General features: G+C 37.5%; 1 protein-coding gene across 1 annotated transcript in view; it reads right to left on the bottom strand.

Annotated features, from left to right (window-relative positions):
* Window positions 1-19,061, bottom strand: part of LOC106056338 (uncharacterized) — a 169,605-nt gene that overhangs the window by 40,939 nt on the left and 109,605 nt on the right. The window contains exon 3 of the mRNA XM_013213035.2: window positions 818-1,246. Coding sequence (XP_013068489.2) covers window positions 818-1,246 — 429 coding nt within the window. The remainder of the gene's footprint in view (window positions 1-817; window positions 1,247-19,061) is intronic.

The raw sequence follows: 19,061 nt of genomic DNA, 5'->3' as shown, positions 1-19,061 counted from the left end.
AGGCGATTAGAAACATTTTACCAATTTATTTTTGTTTAGCGCCATTTCATGCTTTTAGCTTTCTCAATACGCCATAATCCTATCATTTGTCTGGACCAGTTGGATAAGAGGTGGGGGGGGGGGGAGAAATAAGGGGGTATCTTTAAATGTTATTGTGCATTTATTTTAAAAAAAGTTGAACGACATTGATTCGAAATCGAGGGCTCTAGCCTCCTCGTGTGCACATACTAACCACTGTGCCAGAGAAGTGCATATGAAAATAGAAGGTCTTATTGTTATCTGTTGTTAGTTTCAAACTTGAAAGCGACCATCTATTTCTCTCTGCAGAGTATTAAGGGGACTCATTCAAATTATACCACCATATAAGTCAAGTACATTTTCTTTCACTTGTTCGAGATACCAAACAAAATAATTACCAATAATTAACTAAATTTTTATATATTTTTTTTATATTTTTTTTTTTGTTTTTCTATTATTTCTTGTTTATTCAAGTAAAAGAATTCATTGTGCATAATTTCAGCTTGATCCAATATTGGGTATCGGAGAAATAATGTGTACAATTTTTTACAGGCTTTTTAAAAAATTACTATTAACTGAAAGTAATATCGAAATGTATTATTATTTTTTGGGGTAGTATTTTGCTTTGAATTCATGACTGCTGTGAGATGGACACCACAGCATAAGAAAAAGACAGGACCGCTAAAGAAAACTTGGACAGCCGAAGTTTATACTGTAAAAGGTTCATTTGATAATGCCTTGTGCACAGATAGATATTGTGTAATCATTGCAACTTATTATAAAATTAAGGAGTACTCACGTCTTTGGGTTTTTCATAGGGCAATATAGTCCTCCACAAATCCACTTGTCTGCTAAGATCCAGGCGAGCGAGCGGTATCCTTACATAGCCGATACATTCATCCTTCGAAAACTGGTCATACTCGTAAAAACTCAGGTCCAGAGTGGTCACTTCGAGCTCCTCCGAGGTCAACTCGAAAATAAACTCCTCTTCGAACTCCGGGTTCATTGTCTTCCTGTGGATGCGGCTCTGGGCCGAGGCGCGCTGGCCCGGGAGCAGTGTCAGGCGGCAGTAAGGGTTGGCCGTGCCGCTTGGGTCGCGGGGCAGCAGGTTGTGCACCCGTACCAAGTTGACGGTGAGGATTCCTGTCTCGGCGTTGTGCTCCATGCTCACGTGAACCGTGCCCTGACATTCTTCTTCGATGGATGTCACGCTGGCCTGCCTCACTAACTGTAAAAGAAGAAGAATTATCACGTAAGCTATGAAACCCAAATAAAATGAGACATTGAAACATTTCTTAGGACGTGATTAGGAATTTAACGCGAAAAGCCATTTGTTTCATCAAAAAGATAAAGTTTTGACTTAGAGAAAGTGACGGGGATATTGAAAACAAGGCTAGGGTTTAAAGTGTAACGAAAGTAAAGACAGAATACTCTTGACAGCTATAGAGGTAGGTAGGCTTTAGTTTCTGGAGTAGATATTTTAGCCACATTCAACGGTATTAAACGCCTTTTTCAACATCGATCACCAGCGTCGAGAATTTTCTGCATCGTTGACCTTTCGCTGGTGTTAATTGATTTGCTCATTTCACTGTTACCTCCGTTTAGACTTATCTGCCTCTGCGGAGGCGCCTAACACATTTAAATATGAATTCGTTTATTAAGGTGTTGTTTTGTTCATAGAATTGTTATTATCTTGGAACATATCTGAAAGAATATCAACATGGGTACTAGCTTCCCGGCCTCACCATAGGCACTGCGTTTAAAGGACAATACAAAGAAATAATACCATACAAGATGCTTGTCACCCTTAGCTGTTCGCCTGGCCTAAACATCACATTGAAATACGAAATTTCACTAATGCCTCATTCAATGCCTATTCCTACGAATAACTCTGGAAATGAAAAAAAAAAGAGGAAAAAATGACCTATGGTTAACCAAATTTTCCATTTTTGAAGACCCAGGGAGAGGAAACTGTTGGTGCACCCATTGCCTTTAAAATCAGAAGGAATCATGAGATTATTATTACAACCGATACACGAAAACAGTATGGGGGGGGGGGGGAGAGAAATATGGATACTTGTACTATGTTTGGTCTCGTGAAAGCGTAACTAGTTTTTAACAAAGCTTTTATCATTTTGAGGCGCTGTGGCTGAGCGGTAAAGCGCTTGGCTTCCGAACCGGGGACCGGAGTTCAAAACCTGGGGAAGACTGGGATTTTTAATTTCGGGATCTTCGAGCGCCTCTGAGTAAAGGCGGTTGGTCGTTGTGCTGGCCACATGACACCCTCGTTAATCGTATGCCACAGAAACAAATGACCTTTATATCATCTGCTCTATAGACCACAAAGTCTGAAAGGGGAACTAACTAAATTTAATTTTACTCTGTCTGCCTGTACACATTATTACTCCCATATCCATTCTCGGATAAAGTTGAAACATTGGCATGGACAAAAAATGAATCATTAAAAAAATAACCAATCAATCAATTAATTACTGGTAATTAATTATTTTGTTTGAAATCGAATAAGAGAAATAATTTTTACATCATTGAGATACATAGTTGTAAGTGCAGATCTATTTCCCCTTATATAAGCATTTTTTTTAAAGAATTAATTTCTTTCGAATGAAATATGTATACGGTATGCATGTATGGATAAATTTTTATAAAACAAAAAAAAATACTTTATATATTGAAACATTAACAAAAAAATTCGAGGCCGTAGTGTATAACATACGTAAACATAGGAATTTATTTCTTTTATTGTTAGTAGCAGTTATTACGAGATCAATGTTGCTAGTGTGCTTAGGCTGAAAGATTGTATGATTCATAAATGTGAGTTCGACGGACCCAGAGGGACCGCCTACGAATTTAGCGTTGCACAAACTCCCTTATCATCATCATTTCCCCTCTTTTCAATGATTTTGGTTCCATTCGTTATTATCTGCTCTTCAACCCACTAGCTTGTAGACAATGTGTATCACAATGTTGATGTACATGTTTCATTACGCTGTGTGTGTGTGTATAAATATTTGTGTAGAAGAAAAGGGAAGGGAGGTAAAGATTGAATGGAGTTTGGGGCGGCGAGGCAAAAGAGGGGGGGGCATGCTAGCACTGCTGATGGAACGACACAAGTAAATCTAATAAGGATGTCATTCGCAACTACCCGGAGAGAGGTTCTGGATGAGAAGCCAATCAAGCGTGACTATGTCTCCAATCAAATTGTTTTTTTCTTTTTTTCTTAAGTGTCCTTTCCCGAAGCAGGTCATTACGACATTAGAGCGCCAGCGAAACTGTGCAGGCTTACATCTCTGCTGGCAAATGCAACTGGTTCATTCTTTAATTCAGTGATGCCAAAGCTACGGCACGATGGTCATATCTGGCCCCTTGAAACTTAAAGGCACTACGCCTATCAGCAGAGTTTTTCGCCAAGGCTCTATGGGAGGACTGATCCTTCCAGCCTTGCCATCAATTGGAATTAATCTCAGGCCCCTTAAAAGCACTGCCCGAATTACAATGAACCGAAGAAGATCGGTTTTATTGGAGTTTTAGGGGGTTTTCCGGCCCTTGACAAACGTGTTGTAGCATAACCAAATCCCTGCACTTCTCCCTGTTAGCAGCTGTTCCTAGCAGGAAATCTAGAGAGAGGCTGGTCCATTTCTTTTTTTTTACTTTGTTCAGCCAGCTCTGATTTGAACGAGCCCCTTTCTTCGTGCTCCCTTGGATGTACCTTGAAGGATAACTTTTTGACAGCGGGTCATAGCTTACACAATCACTAACTAGCTTAGCTATCGCCTTGTCATAAGGGGCGCTGTGGTTGAGTGGTTAAGCGCTTGGCTTCCGAACCTGGGGTCCTGGGTTCGAATCTCGGTGTAGACTGGGATTTTGAATTTCGGGATTTTAGGGCGCCCTTGAGTCCACCCAGCTCTAAAGGGTACCTGACTTTAGTTTGGCAAAGTAAAGGCGGTTGGTCGTTGTGCTTGCCACATGACACTCTGGTTAACCGTTGGCCAAAAGAAACATGACCTTAACATCATCTGCCCCATAGATCGCAAGGTCTGAAAGGGGAAATTTACTTTTTTACTTATCGTCCTGTCATAGTATTGGTGGAATTCCAACTCATCATGATTCTCTTCCTTAGAGAAACTAAAGCTGACACACTAAGAGACCTGCCAAAGAGTAAGACTTAGGTCTCTCTTCATTTAACGTTGAACATTGAACTACAAATTCTATTGGAGGAGCTTCACCCCAAAAGTTAATCGAAGTAAGCTGCTCTTTACGTACAGTTTGATTCTTATCAAGCATTGTTCGTTCTTTAAGGAGTATAATGTATTAAGAATCATAATAAAAACAAAGAGACAGAAAGATATCTATAGGTGAAATAATGTACCCAAACGTAGAAAGAACAAAATGAAATGAGGAGAATTGGCAGAGATTTAAGACACAAAATATATACAATATCGAGGACGCAGTATTGAAAGAGAAATGTTGCCAACCCTAAAATAACTACTTTGTTCTACAAACAAAAGAGCTTAAGAATTCGATTCTACGGCGCCGAAAAGCGCACACAAATTATGTTACGGTTTAATAAAATACTTCGCTTATAAATATTTCAGAAGTCTGTACACTGGATACACTCAAAAGCTTCAGTGGCGTAGCAGGGTATTCATGGGCCAGAGTTCAAGAATATCTTGTTGAACCCCCCTCTCCCGAATATAACGAATGTATACTGTGACAAAATAATTGAGTAATCTGAATGCATGGGTGCATTAACCAAAAGACATTCCAATACTTTCTGCTTTATGTAGAGCTTGCTCCTTATGTTTTCAACACCAAAGGAAACTACGACTGCGCTTACAATTTAGAACTCGACAATATGCCATTCTTATTTTTATTTAAGTGCTGCAGCTTCCAGGCGTTCTTTTTTCCTTTGAGAAACACAAAGTAATTCCTTGATGACCACCTTGTGGGCAAAAGTATTTGAGTGTACAATAGGCTATGCTCTTCCTATTGGATTCAAGACGCGACCATCTTGAGATGCTGTGAGCACCAAACACAAACCAAGACTTAGAAATCTGCGACGTCTTGAACACAGCTGACAGAATCATATTAGACCAAGTTTAAGTCGTGGTTAGCACAGTGACCATAATGCGCGAGCGGTTTCTTTTTATGAAACAATACCCAAGGACCATTGTGACCCAAATATCCACTTTTATTGGAGGTACCGTCTTAAGCCTTGCAGTTTATTTAAGGATAAATGGGTATTATTCATTACTTGCAGCATTTGTCAGCCAATTCTGTAGACCAAATACTAAGCATTGGTCAGAGTTCCATATGTATATACCCTTTGGATAGATCAGGTGTGTGGAGAGGGGGGAACTGTAGTGTGTGCGACATCGTGCCGACCATACGTAAGCATTGGTCTGAGAGAGACAATATTCCATGATAAATTTGACATCTTTCTATCTTCTACAATCTGCATCTTTGTTATAAACCTGCTCCCCGGTTTGGTTTCGCCATCATTGTAACATAACAAGCATTTCAACTTTAATGATATATTTGTAACTTACTATTTTGTTTACTTTCCTTGCTAAATATTTATTTTTTTTTTCAGATGTCATCTCCTTTTCTTTTATTCTGTTGTAATGATTGCAATAACATTGTTTTTACACAATACAAAGACAACAAAACGAGGACGCTGTCGTCCTATATGAGTGTTTCATACAATTTCAAAGTATCTACTTTATTGGCTCGGATACAAATATTTTAAAATCAGAACTATTGTGACAGTTTTTACTCACTGAAAGTTATGGACTACCACTTTAGAATACAGACCTCACATTTTAAATACAGAAAAAAACAAAAAACAAATTGAGCTTTGAGATAATTGAATAATTAACAGCTGTGTCGAAATTTAAATTCGTGAATATCATGACTTATTAGTGTCATCCGTATGATCCGTAAGTTGTCCCGTGGGCCCCAACTAGTCAAGAGTCATGGGCCCAAGTGCAATAAACCCCTTTGCGCCATTGTTGCTACTCCGCAGGCTGTGGGCCCCTAATGGTCGTGGGCCCGGGTTCATTGAACCCCTTCGCACCATGGATGCTACGCCAGTGCAAGGTATATCATGTTAGGTTTAACATGTTATTTAATTTGCCTGCGGTTCAAATCCCAGGACTCAATCAAGGCGGGAACATGCAATTCTAAATTAGGCACGGCCGTCCAGTGCAAACGAGTTTGATACGACAAGATCTCAGCTCGAGACGAAACAGACAGCATTGCGCATGTCAGCACGCGGGCCACAAGCATGAGAGATAAAGTGCTTTGCAAAGGAAGATTGATGTTACGCTTGATAACTTATCTGTAATGATTGTTTCTCCGATTGTGGCTATCGATTGAAGATGGAATTACGTGTCCAGCCCCATGACTAAATATAACAAATATCATTGGCTTACTTAGATGAGCTAGGGAAGGAAATTGAATATTAAGACAAAATCATTAGCCAACTTTAGGAATTTAACTTAGAATACTCAGTGACCTTGTGCTCTAACACACATTTCCAATATCTCTTGAAGGCTAGTGGAAATAAAACACCTCAATGAGGGACTGCCGGATGTGACCTACTGTAGGACAGGGCACATTGCCAGATAGTTCAAACTGCCATCTGAGATGAACTCCTATTGAAAAATCAGAGCAGGAAGGACTCAATCCTCCGGTAGTGCTCTGGCAAGAAACTGGGCCGTTCGGCGTAATGCCTCATAGCTACCATACAAGTCGAAAGACAGCTGGGGACACTCGTACAAAATATACGACACTGTTTCGACGTTCTCTCAAACAGTGACGGCATCGGGAGTCGTAGTTCGGGGCTTCGGGCGGAACCGGGCAAAGTATTCTCCAACAGGACAATGCTCCGTCCTACACTGTGCAATGATTGCTTGTTCTGACCTCCTTAACCGCCACCACGGATCGTCGCGATCTGGGTGACGCATATGCTGCCAGACACCACGTGCTCTGTCGGATTCCTTCCAGGACTTTAACCACTTCTCATGAATGAGTGCTCGGATTTCTGCCGTTGCTTGTAAAAACGTGCTTGGTGCTTTGAGGTGTGTGGCTGTCAAAGCTCCTTCGCTTGCAAGGGTGTCAGCCTTTTAATTGCCCCTCACGCCGCAATATGAGGGCAATCACTGCATAAAAACGACAGCTCCAATAGCTCGGCGGATGTTATCAGCGGCGCCGACTGCCTCTTCTGTTACGGGCGACCTTCCCCCGCCGCCACCAATAGCTAGGAGACTGGAGCGAGAGTCGGTGACTAGCACTACAGTAGTTGCGCTAGTTTCATTTTGGGTCATTCGGACTCTAATAGCCATCAGATTTCTGGTCAAATGGCTGGTACCATTCTGATGACGGCTACACACAAATAAAAACAGACTCAACATAGCGCCAAAGTTTTCCATCAGTCATTAAAATACAAGGTCAAAGTAAATTGCAACCACATCGATCTCGTACTACTTTCTCAAATGTTTACTTTGTAGCCGTGTGAAAATATTCAGCCTAATGTCGCGTGCACTCAAATCTCACACTTCATTCTCATGGAACTCTTTTCTTTCTTCGGTTTAGATTCCCACCGATGTAGAGAATCTCGACCTAAGATAGCAGACGACATTTTACTTCATACTGATCTTCTTTAGGAAAAGGCAGAAAAATGGACGAACCTCGTTGTTCCTACTCATCTATCACATAAGCAAACTTAGAAGTAAGAAACGGGAATTTCCAAATCAAAATTGGGAATGCAGGGCCGGGCTTAAGTAAAAGAAGGCCCTAGGCATTTTAGTTCGAGTGTCCTATTATTTATGAATGATTTAATAGCAATAAACTTTATAATAGGAATAATTACAAATAGAATCTTGTCAAACTTTGAATAAGAAATGAAGAAATTGTAAATTTCATGTAATTTCCTTTCTTTCACTCTCTTTCTCCTTTTCTCTCTCTATCTCCCTCTCTCCCCCTCTCTCTCTCTTTCTCTCTCATTTAAAGTTATCTGAGTCGTAACTGCCGTAAATGCTTTTATATTACAATTATATCAGGGTAATGGTACCAATGGTAGACCAAGGAAAAAAGGGGACTTAAATTAGTCTAGAACGGTGGCTGTGTGATAAAACGGTTGGCTTCCGAACCAAGGGTTACGGGTTCGAATTCTGGTGAAGACTTGAATTGTGAATTTCGGAATTTTAGGGCGCCTTTGTGTCCATCCAGCTCAATTGGTACCGAGTTGGGGAAAAGTAAAGGCGGTTTGTCGTTGTTCTGGCCACATGATGCCCTCGTTAACAGTGAACCACAGAAATAGATCATCTGCCCCATAGATCGCAAGGTCTAAAAGAGGAACTTTACTTAACTTTTAGTATGACAATACTATGTTACTTGCACTATGTCCGCTAGCTCTCTCTCTCTCTCTGGCACTACTGTATAACTTGCACTATGTTTGCTTGCCTCTGTTATCACCTCTAGCCTGTGCTCTACTACTCCACCAAATCATCCTCGTGATATGCCAAGAGCCATAAATCGAAAGAGTGATAGAAAAAAAAAAGTCAATTTCCCGACACATACCACATCTTCCCTCCTCTATATGTTAGGGCCTGACACAATTGACTTTCCATTACTTCACTGGGAGACAAAGACAGAATAAGAGGACAACCCTCCCAAACCCCCTCCCTCCCTAAAAAATGAGGAAAAAGAGAAAAAAAAATAACAACTCATTTCATCATCACTGTTAAGCCTTTCCTCCATCCATTCCCTCCTCTGCCTTTATATCTACCCCCCCTCCCTTTTCCATCCGTTATCTCTATTTCCCCCCCCCCCCCAGTTCTCTCTCTGGTACAAAATAATAAGACCAGGCGTTCTCTGGCCTAAGTTTTCCCTGTGCTCATATCAGTCTATAGAAATAGATTAACGAAATCCATCTTAGAGGCCCCTAGCCGTGAAGATGTTAAGACAATGCGGAGAAAGACTTATCCAATAAACACAGAAATTACATTACAGCTGCTGTTGTTTCGCTAGCAGGGTATTCTTGTATTCTCCTTTCAAATAGTCTTATAGCACTGAAATTTAGAGGCGGCAGTAACTTTTATTTTGTAAGTATCTGGATATTAAGAATATTATTCCCTAATGCCTATATGAAAATCTCCTGCAAGAGGGCATAGGTTTGGCGGCAGATAGGGTCCAAACTTGGGATAGTCGTGGCTATTCTCGCAACGTTTACAAAATGTAAATTCCATTCATCTTGAAGAGTTTGAAAGCAGAGCGACGAACTGATGGCTCATTCTTTGTATCCAGTGGCGTATCTAGGGTGGGTCCAAATTTGAATCCCTCCGGGCCCCTACTTAATGCCCCCCCAATGAGTGTTCCTTTTTTTTTTACATTTAATGTTAAGCCAATGCCATGTGTCACAGATTACATTATAGAATTGTTTGTACATTTCACTTTTGAAAGTAATATAAGCCCTCGACATGAGTCTCGGGATTTAATCCTCAAATTTAGACACTTGACATTCAAGTCAGGATTTACCCAAGGGACGTAATTAGTATGTTTGAAATCTATTGGTTGATTTGAATTTAAACAAAGACATTTTTGAAAAGAGTTAGCGCCAGAGAATTGGCGGTAGTAAGAAAGAAGAGAGTCGATAAAAGAATGCCTTTGTAGTCAGTCACGTTTTCTAAGAGCTCTGTTTGAAAAGCCTTTGTAATATGCTCATTGATTTGTAATTTGTACATAAACTGTACTTACGTTATATTTAAATAAAGTTCCAGAGTTTTGTTTTATCAAAGAATCGTTAATTTGTGAGTCTAGATCGTCAGTTTTGTTAACTATTGAATTCAAGTAAAATCCCCGGCATGACAACACATCATACCATCAAAATGTTGTCACATCTGGCACTCTCCGACTAATAAAAGTTCATGGACAACTTTTAACGAAATTTATTCAAGATCTAGGACAAATTTCAAAACTATTCAAAGGAACTTCATTCTTATTTAACGGAGGACAGAATTTCTGTGTTTAACAGGTCAGTTGGTTATCGATAATTCTTTTATAAAGATTTTCGTTAGAGTTACGTCTAACTCACGAAATCTATTATTATATGTAATTGGCAAAAGGAATAAGACCAATATACATAATAACTGGCATTATAAAAAAAAGACCAGTAAAGTAAATAACTGGCATTATAAAAAGACCAGTAAAGCAAATAACTGGCAATATAAAAGACCAGTAAAGCAAATAACTGGCAGTATAAAAAGACCAGTAAATCAAATAACTGGCGTTATAAAGAAGACCAGATTTAACCAACTGTTAAACCAGTAAAAAGTACATCGGCTCAATAGATCTATATATCAATCATACGACTCCAGTAACTACAAGTCTACTGTCAAGAATTTATTAGCAAATTGAGGCTTCAAGAACTTTGTCACTAGATCTATATTATTATTATATCTGAGATAAAGCCAAAATCCAGATATCGAACATTTTGCTCCAATACAAGAAACTAACAAAAAAATTAAATATGGCTTCCAGTGCTAGAACACAACGATTCTTCGAATTAATAGAATTTGCCAAAGAAAAGCAAATTTCAAAGCCAGACCAGTGGGCATAGAAACAAGAAGAAAAAGAATATCAAGAGCAAGAATCTGAAAAACAAAGGCAAGAATCTGAAAAACGCATGCAATTAGAAGAAAAAAAATTGCAAGACGCCGAAAAACAAAGGCAAGAATCTGAAAAACAAAGGCAAGAATCTGAAAAACAAAGGCAAGACGCCGAAAAGCAAAGACAACATGAAAAAGAAAAAATGGAATTCGAAAGGCAAAATAAAGAAAATAAAGAAAGCATTTCAATTCAAGGTCACTCAAGTATGTTTGACAAATACAGATTAATGAACAAAATATCGGCTTTCAACGAAAACATTGACAATATGGACTCGTATCTCATAAGATTTGAAGAAATAGCTACAACATCCGGTCTACCTGAAGCACATTGGTCGAGCTCACTCCTCACCCTTTTGACTGGCAAAGCTGTCAACATTTGCTCACAACTGTCCATCAATGAACGCAGCACTTACTCTGATATCAAGGAAGCTCTACTGCGCCAATACGGAGCAACTTCAGCCAACTATAGAAAGAAATTCTATAATGAAAGGCCACAGCAAAATGATGATCCTCAAATTTTTGCAGCTAATATGTCAATGTGGTTTGATAGATGGGTATCCATGGCAAAAATAGAAGAAAGTTACCAAGCTCTTCGTCAACATATTATTATCGACAACATCACCCATGCTCACTCAGAAGATATTCAATCCTACATTATAGAGAGAAATCCTACTGATATACAGACATTAACCAAGATCATCAGACAATATAGAGCAGCCTATCCAAACAAGTCAGTCAAACCATCTGTTGAAGAAAATTTTGTCTGCTTTGCTCAAGACAAAAATGCAAGATATAAGTCAGATGACAAAGTCAAATGCAACAAACGTCATAAACTAGGGCATTTCATGTCTCAATGCCGCAGCAGAACCACAGAATGTTCATATTGCCATAAAAAGGGTCACCAAACTCATGAATGTTGGAAAAAACAGGCAGTCTCCAAAAATCAAAATTTTGATAGACCCACATCACCAACTGAAAGATACAGCAATAGAGAGCAATACAATCTCAACAAAGCACCTGGAAACAATAAACCAGATAACAACAAACCTCGCTACAGAAGTCATTCACAGGACTCCAGACCACAATATATGCCAAACAGAAGCTCATATAACAGAAGCTATTACAATGAGCATTCAACTATGACAGTCATTGCAAAATCCAATGGTCTCAATTTTATCCAGGCTTTGTAGGAGACAAGAAGGTGGAAGTTCTTCGTGACACCGGAAGCACGTCCACATTAGTACATGAACGCTTCGTACACGCAAACCGTTTCACAGGCAACCACGTCCAAGTCACTGCATTCAACGGAACTGTCAGCAAGTTACCTGAGGCCATCATTTATGTTACTACACCATTCTTCAGTGGTCAAACAAAAGCACTAGTAACACCCAATCTACCAGTGGACCTAATCATTGGAAACATAGAAGGAGTTAAAGAATGCACTCCTCAAGAACTTACTGAATGTACAAATGCCATAGAGCAAGGTCAAAAATGTTTGGCAGTAATGACAAGATCCATGTCCAGACAACAAGAACATTTGGCACCTGAACAAGTTAGCCAAATTAATCACATGGCTACCTCAATTACTCAAGTTATGCAGAATGCAACAGAACCAGTTACTAGTCCAGTAGCCAGCAATAATCAAGAACATTCAACATGGACACCCCCAGTTACATCAAGCCCATCCCTACCGGTCATAAGTCCACCTCCAATTCCCGAATGTCCATTGTTGAACTTTGAAGAACAAGACGACATACCCAGAGTCTCTAACAATGATACAAGAACTCTAACTGGCCAAACTGAAGTCCATCAAGACAAGTCATATTTCACACATGATGACTTCATGCATCAAGACTTGAACAAGACTGCATCTGCATCATTATCTACCAATACTATGGTATTCATTGAAAATTCTTGCTACAATCAAGACAAGTCTCAAGAACCAGAAGCAGAAATTAAAGAAACTTATCTTCAATCAATTTTGGCTATAACAGACAAAAGAAAAACTTTTCAACTTGACTCTACCACTCATACAAATATTCCTCATCTGAAAGAATGTGAGTCAACTAAAGAAGCCATTACAACCAAGAACATTGAAAGTCAAAGAATATTACATGAACACATGAAATCAAGATATTTTGCTCAAGGAGATCAAGTCAATTTACTGTTACCAGATTGGAGTAACAAGCTATTCTACAAATGGCAAGGTCCATTTATCATCACCAGAAAGATTTCCAACCTGCTTTATGAAATCAATGTCAACAAGTTTACCAGAGTATTTCATGTTCATATGTTTGAACATTACCATGAAACAGATAATGAAGACATCAAAGCAGAAGTTGAACATTTTACAAGCTTAGCAACTATTCCTGAGGAAGAAGAAACATCATCAACACCCATTCCTGAGATAGATGTTTCATTACCAACATCAAATAACATTGACATTCCAAAGGTCATCACTCTGAATGACATAGCAGCATCAAATCAAATTGACAGTCCCAAAGTCATCACTCTGAATGACATAGCACTACAAACAGTGAAGAACATTAAAGTGTTTCCAGACCATGCAGATTTCTTTACCAGTGTTTCTGAAACATTTCCAGTACTGCAATTTGAAAGAAACTCAGAAAGCAATAACATTGACAACACCAAGTTTCATCCTTCGTCCACTCAAGGGGCAACTTTTCTTCAGAAAGGAACAAATGAACTTCTTCAACATTGCCGTATTGACCGATTGAACTCAGACATGTTCAGTCATTGCTCTATTGAACATTCTAATGCAAAGCATTCTGCTACCATTGTTCTACAGCGTCAAAGTTCATCAACCAGAAAATTGAGTTTTGGTTTCGGACAGTTCTTATTTTCACCAAACTCAAACGCGGTTCAATCAGACATTATCTGTGAGATCATTATGACATGGAGACAACAGCTTCATAAACTGAAAGACCTTTTCTTCAAGTTTAGAAAATGCACATCCATGTCGGCAATTCAGAAGGGTTCCGAACTTTACATTTCTACTCTACATATGTACTATAGCATATTTAGTGCCACTTGATCCATTATCATTCATACTCGTCAAGGAAGAACAGTATTCAGTTGTACTTAATCAATTAATTTGTCTACTCATTTTTCCACAGGTATTCTATATCAGATATTACATTTATTTTTAGCACCAAGCATCCCACTGAGGAAAGTCACTCATTCAAGATACTTTGTTTATTATGTTTCAGCATCTTTGCATATGACATGCATCAGACATCTTAATTTTTAAATCATGTGCATTTTATTTCAGGTATTTTATTTCAGGTCGAATATTATTGCATATATCCTATTATAATAGTACAGATACATGACAGACAATTGGAATTTTTCATTGCTTCACACATGTTGAGATTTATATCACATTGAGTATTATTATTCAGAAGATTGATCACACTAGTATTATTTTCTCAGAAGATTGTCATGTACTATCACAATTATTTTTTCTATGTCAATTTTTCATATGCAATATATTTTTCATGTACACATTTTCACATTAGTACTAACCAAATGAGTTATAATGTCATATTTTAATATTATCATGAAGCACAATGAAGAGAAGTAACCTATTCAATTCAAGATTTAATTTATCCAAGTATTATGCTTTGTACAACTTTTGATATTGTTCATGACAAGCATTGTCTCATTTTCATAACCACTTGAATAGTGAAACAGGTGTTCAAAGTCATCAATAATTTTATTCACTGCATTTACATATTTTTTTATCTCCAAGTTGACTTTATTTTGTCATATGTTACCTCAACCATTTTTCTATAGTTTCATGTATGGTATTTTATGTATATTTAAATAATTTGAATACATATGAGCATTTCTATTACCATACAAATGCTAAATGGAGGGGGGGTAATATGTCACAGATTACATTATAGAATTGTTTGTACATTTCACTTTTGAAAGTAATATAAGCCCTCGACATGAGTCTCGGGATTTAATCCTCAAATTTAGACACTTGACATTCAAGTCAGGATTTACCCAAGGGACGTAATTAGTATGTTTGAAATCTATTGGTTGATTTGAATTTAAACAAAGACATTTTTGAAAAGAGTTAGCGCCAGAGAATTGGCGGTAGTAAGAAAGTAGAGAGTCGATAAAAGAATGCCTTTGTAGTCAGTCACGTTTTCTAAGAGCTCTGTTTGAAAAGCCTTTGTAATATGCTCATTGATTTGTAATTTGTACATAAACTGTACTTACGTTATATTTAAATAAAGTTCCAGAGTTTTGTTTTATCAAAGAATCGTTAATTTGTGAGTCTAGATCGTCAGTTTTGTTAACTATTGAATTCAAGTAAAATCCCCGGCATGACAACACATCATACCATCAAAATGTTGTCACACCATGTTATCTTGCTATTCTTGTTGTTCTGTAAATTAGTGACCCTGTTGCACAATAGATTTGTATATTTATTATGTACAGTATCTCATGTTATGATGCCGAATGTCAAAATGCAGGGGCCCCTAAAGAGGCCAAGCTCCCCCCCCCGGGCCCCTCAAAATCCCTTGCTACGTCACTGATTCTATCTCTTAGTGTTTCTTGTCATGATCTCTCCACTAGCGAAGATCCATTTACATTGGAAAGAGACTGGGTATATAAGTGGAACAGATCCAATGGTGGAACAGATCCAAAGATCCAATGGTGGAACAGATCCAATGGTACATAAAGCTGGGAAATTGGAAAGAACCAACCCCTCTCCCCCCCCCCCCCCCCATAGTAAATTGAATACTTGTTGGAAGAATGGAAGAAGCTAGTCTGACATGCTTCATAACAGAACACAAAAGAATAAATCTGCCTCTCCTGATATCCTGCTAAGAACAGCTGCTGGCCTGGAGAAATGGAGGGACTTGGTCAGGTGAACTGTCACAGCACCCCTACGAATAAAGTCAAGGGACAGATGATGATAATAATGATGATAATTATGAAGAAGACAGTGTATAGAAGAGTGAATAGAACGATCAGGCGTGTTGGCAGAACTCAGTTTTAGCTTGTTTAGTCTGAAGCATTATTAAGTTATGTTAAACTATAACATCACAGGTTTGTCTCTGACTCATATATGTATAAAATAGCGCTGTGAATCTTTTGTAACAAATCATATATCCCCAAATGTGACGTTTTAACTATTCCATTGTTAACCTGTCAAAGGCCAGTCGTTGTTTCATATTTCATATTATTGTTCGAGTAACTATGTGTTCATCAGGGGAACCTGGAGAACTAAGATCCTAGGGAACGGAATGAATAAAATAATTCACGTATAAGTCATATGATTGACACGTGACAATGTGACAATGTAACAAGCATGCACTTCTTTAGACGACTTTACACAACAAAATAGACCTCATAAAAAGACTTGCGAAAATTTGAACCCGTTTTAATAATTCAGGATATTTGTTTAATGTTATGCTTCCCAATTTATTTTTAGTGTGCAAACCAGTCATGCGGAACCTCAGCAACAATGAAATACTATGACTTCAACTACCCCTTCCTCTTTGTGTTAAGACACAGTCAAGTCGGCTACAATAACAGCCTGTTTTTATTGCTCCTTTTTTTATTTTTTACAAAAGTTTATATCAACTTACTCTGTCTGTCTGGTAAAAAGTTTGAACACATTTTTTTTCTTCGATTTCTTATTCTCGGATAAAGTTAAAACTTTGCACAATTATTCTTTGAACCGGACAAGACATGAATCTATCCAAAAACAAAAATACCAATTAGTTAATTAATTGTTGGTGATTGATTATCTTGTTTGATATCGAAATAAGATAAATAAATGCTACCTAATGAGAGATGTGGATGTATATATGGATTTAATCCCCTTATTGCGTTTTCACACGTTTTTATTTAACCACTTCCCGTTCTCGGATCAAGTAGGGATTTTGCAAAATCATTCATACACGATACACAATACACGAATCAATCCGAAAATTAACCAATTAGTTAATCATGTAGTTCTAATTAATTAATTTAGTTTTATAAAGCAGAAAGGGGGATGAATCCTGTCATTTTCAGTATATGGCAGTAATTAGCAGTACTTTCCCTTAGATAAACTTTATTTAAATTTTTTTTTCTTTTGCTTGTTTTACTCTTCGTCATGGATGGACGACTTCCTGAACTCGGATAGCATAAACAGTGGTAATAATTTTCCCCCAAATTTGATAGTTGATGTGTAATGTTTACCGGTAGCCCGGTGACTGAGCTGTAAAGCGCTTGGCTTCCGAACCGAAGTCCAGGGATTGAATCCTAATGAAGACTGAGATTTTTAATTCCGGGATCTTAGGGCGCTTCTGAGTCCACCAGGTCTAATGGGTATCTGACATTAGTTGGGGAAAGTAAAGGCGGTTGGTCGTTGTGCTGGCCGCAACCGTGGGCCATAGAAACAGATGATCTTTACATCATCTAACTTATAGATCGCAAGGTCTGAAAGGGGAACTTTACATATGTGTAATGTTTATGGTGAAAAAATACTATCTAAGTTGTCACACAGGGAAATTCTAGTTTGGTCGTTATAATTTTTTTTCAAAATAGATTCATCTTTAAATTACATTTAGTTAAATCTGAACTCTCGTCTGGGGAGATTTTCACATGTATTAAGTAAGGAGTTGTGAATAAATAAACAGACCCTTACGAACATTTTGTTTGTGAATAAATAAACAGACCCTTACGAACATTTTGTGCACCGTCTGATATAGAAATGATGAACTGGACTGCTAGAGGCTATGCTTTGTGACAATAAATACATTTTAATACACAATATCAATACTATATCTATAACTATATCCAGCATTCAAGTCAAAACAAGAATTTTCAATATTCTACATGGGCGTAACGAGAACTTTTTTTTCGGGGGTGGGAGCATTGGTAGTTACAAAAAAAGGTAAATTTTCCCTTTGAGACCTTATTATCTATAGGGCAGATGATGTCAAGGTCAATTGTAAGTATGGTTTAAAAAAAAGAATATTAATGTGTTTAGTGAGGGTTTTTATTGTTAAGTGTTTAGTATAGGTGTTTAGTGAGAGCGTTTAATGAGAGTTTTTATGGAGCGTATTTAGTGAGTGTTTATTGAGAGTGTTTAGTGAGTGTTAAGTCTGAGTTTCAATGAAAAGTATAAAGGTAATATGTGGTATAGTTTATTAGGCGTGTTTATTAAGAATCTATAGTCAAAATAAATATATAGCTGCATTCTTTAGTAACGATATTTAAGCCGGAATATATTTTGAGCCGGTAAATGTAAAGATTGTGGGTTTTTTTTTGTGATTTTATTAAAAGAAATATATTTGATCAACCATTTTTGGCGGGGGGGGGGGGGGGGGGCAAATGTGACGATCTTTAGTGCCGGATGTGATAATGTCTTGATGTCACGATGACATTGTGTTGATCAGACAATGCGTTTCTGACAATATAATTTAGTCTAGATTTCTATTTTAAACAATTACTGAACCCTTAAAAAAGATCGTCATGCCGGAGATTCAAATAGAAACTATTAATTCAAACAATGAAGATCCTTCAACAATAAATACAAAACTTTTAATTATGGAACTAAGAATCTCTTGAATAAAATACACACTGTACAATAAATTAAACAAGTTAAATATCTACGTTCCAACTCATATCTACAACTACAACTAATAATAGTCCTGGTTCTCTAACTCAAACTACAACTTAACCCAACTTTGTTTTTTCCACAACTTTTCTTTGTTCTTCCCAAACTTTCTATTCATTAACCTCTCTCTCTGCATCTGCAAACCAGCCACGCCTTTCACACCGCTAAATCCTCGCTGCTCCTGTTAATGGTCATTGTATTCCATCTTTCCAAGATAGCATGCTCGCTGCAAGAGCTCTTTGCTTTGGAGATGGCTGCAGAGAACTAAAAATAAACTTAGCTTTATTATGCTACACGACACCAAACAAATTATAGTATCTGTGTATACATAGTTTAAACCGTCCTCAACTAATTCGACATTTTTTCATAGTCTTTATAACGACTTTCAAAAATGTATACTTAATAATAATAATATAATAGTAATGATAATATATAAAGATGTTTATAATGTTATTCATAATGCTCTAGATGCTTACTAAGCCATTCTTATTTATACACATTTTCATTTTGTTATTTAATGATGTTCATAAAAGTATTTTAAAGTATATCTAAAGTATTTTAAAGTATAAAGTATTTTAAAGTATATCTAAAGTATTTTAAAGTATATCTAAAGTATTTTAAAGTATATCTTAAGTATTTTAAAGTATATCTAACGAGATTCTTTTCTCAGTGATATTCATCAACTTTTAAATTTTTAGAAATAG

Source organism: Biomphalaria glabrata, chromosome 9, assembly GCF_947242115.1.
Source record: "Biomphalaria glabrata chromosome 9, xgBioGlab47.1, whole genome shotgun sequence".
Lineage (NCBI taxonomy): Eukaryota > Metazoa > Mollusca > Gastropoda > Planorbidae > Biomphalaria > Biomphalaria glabrata.
The sequence above is the reverse complement of the archived record's forward strand: the minus strand, read 5'-3'. Positions and strand labels throughout refer to the sequence as shown.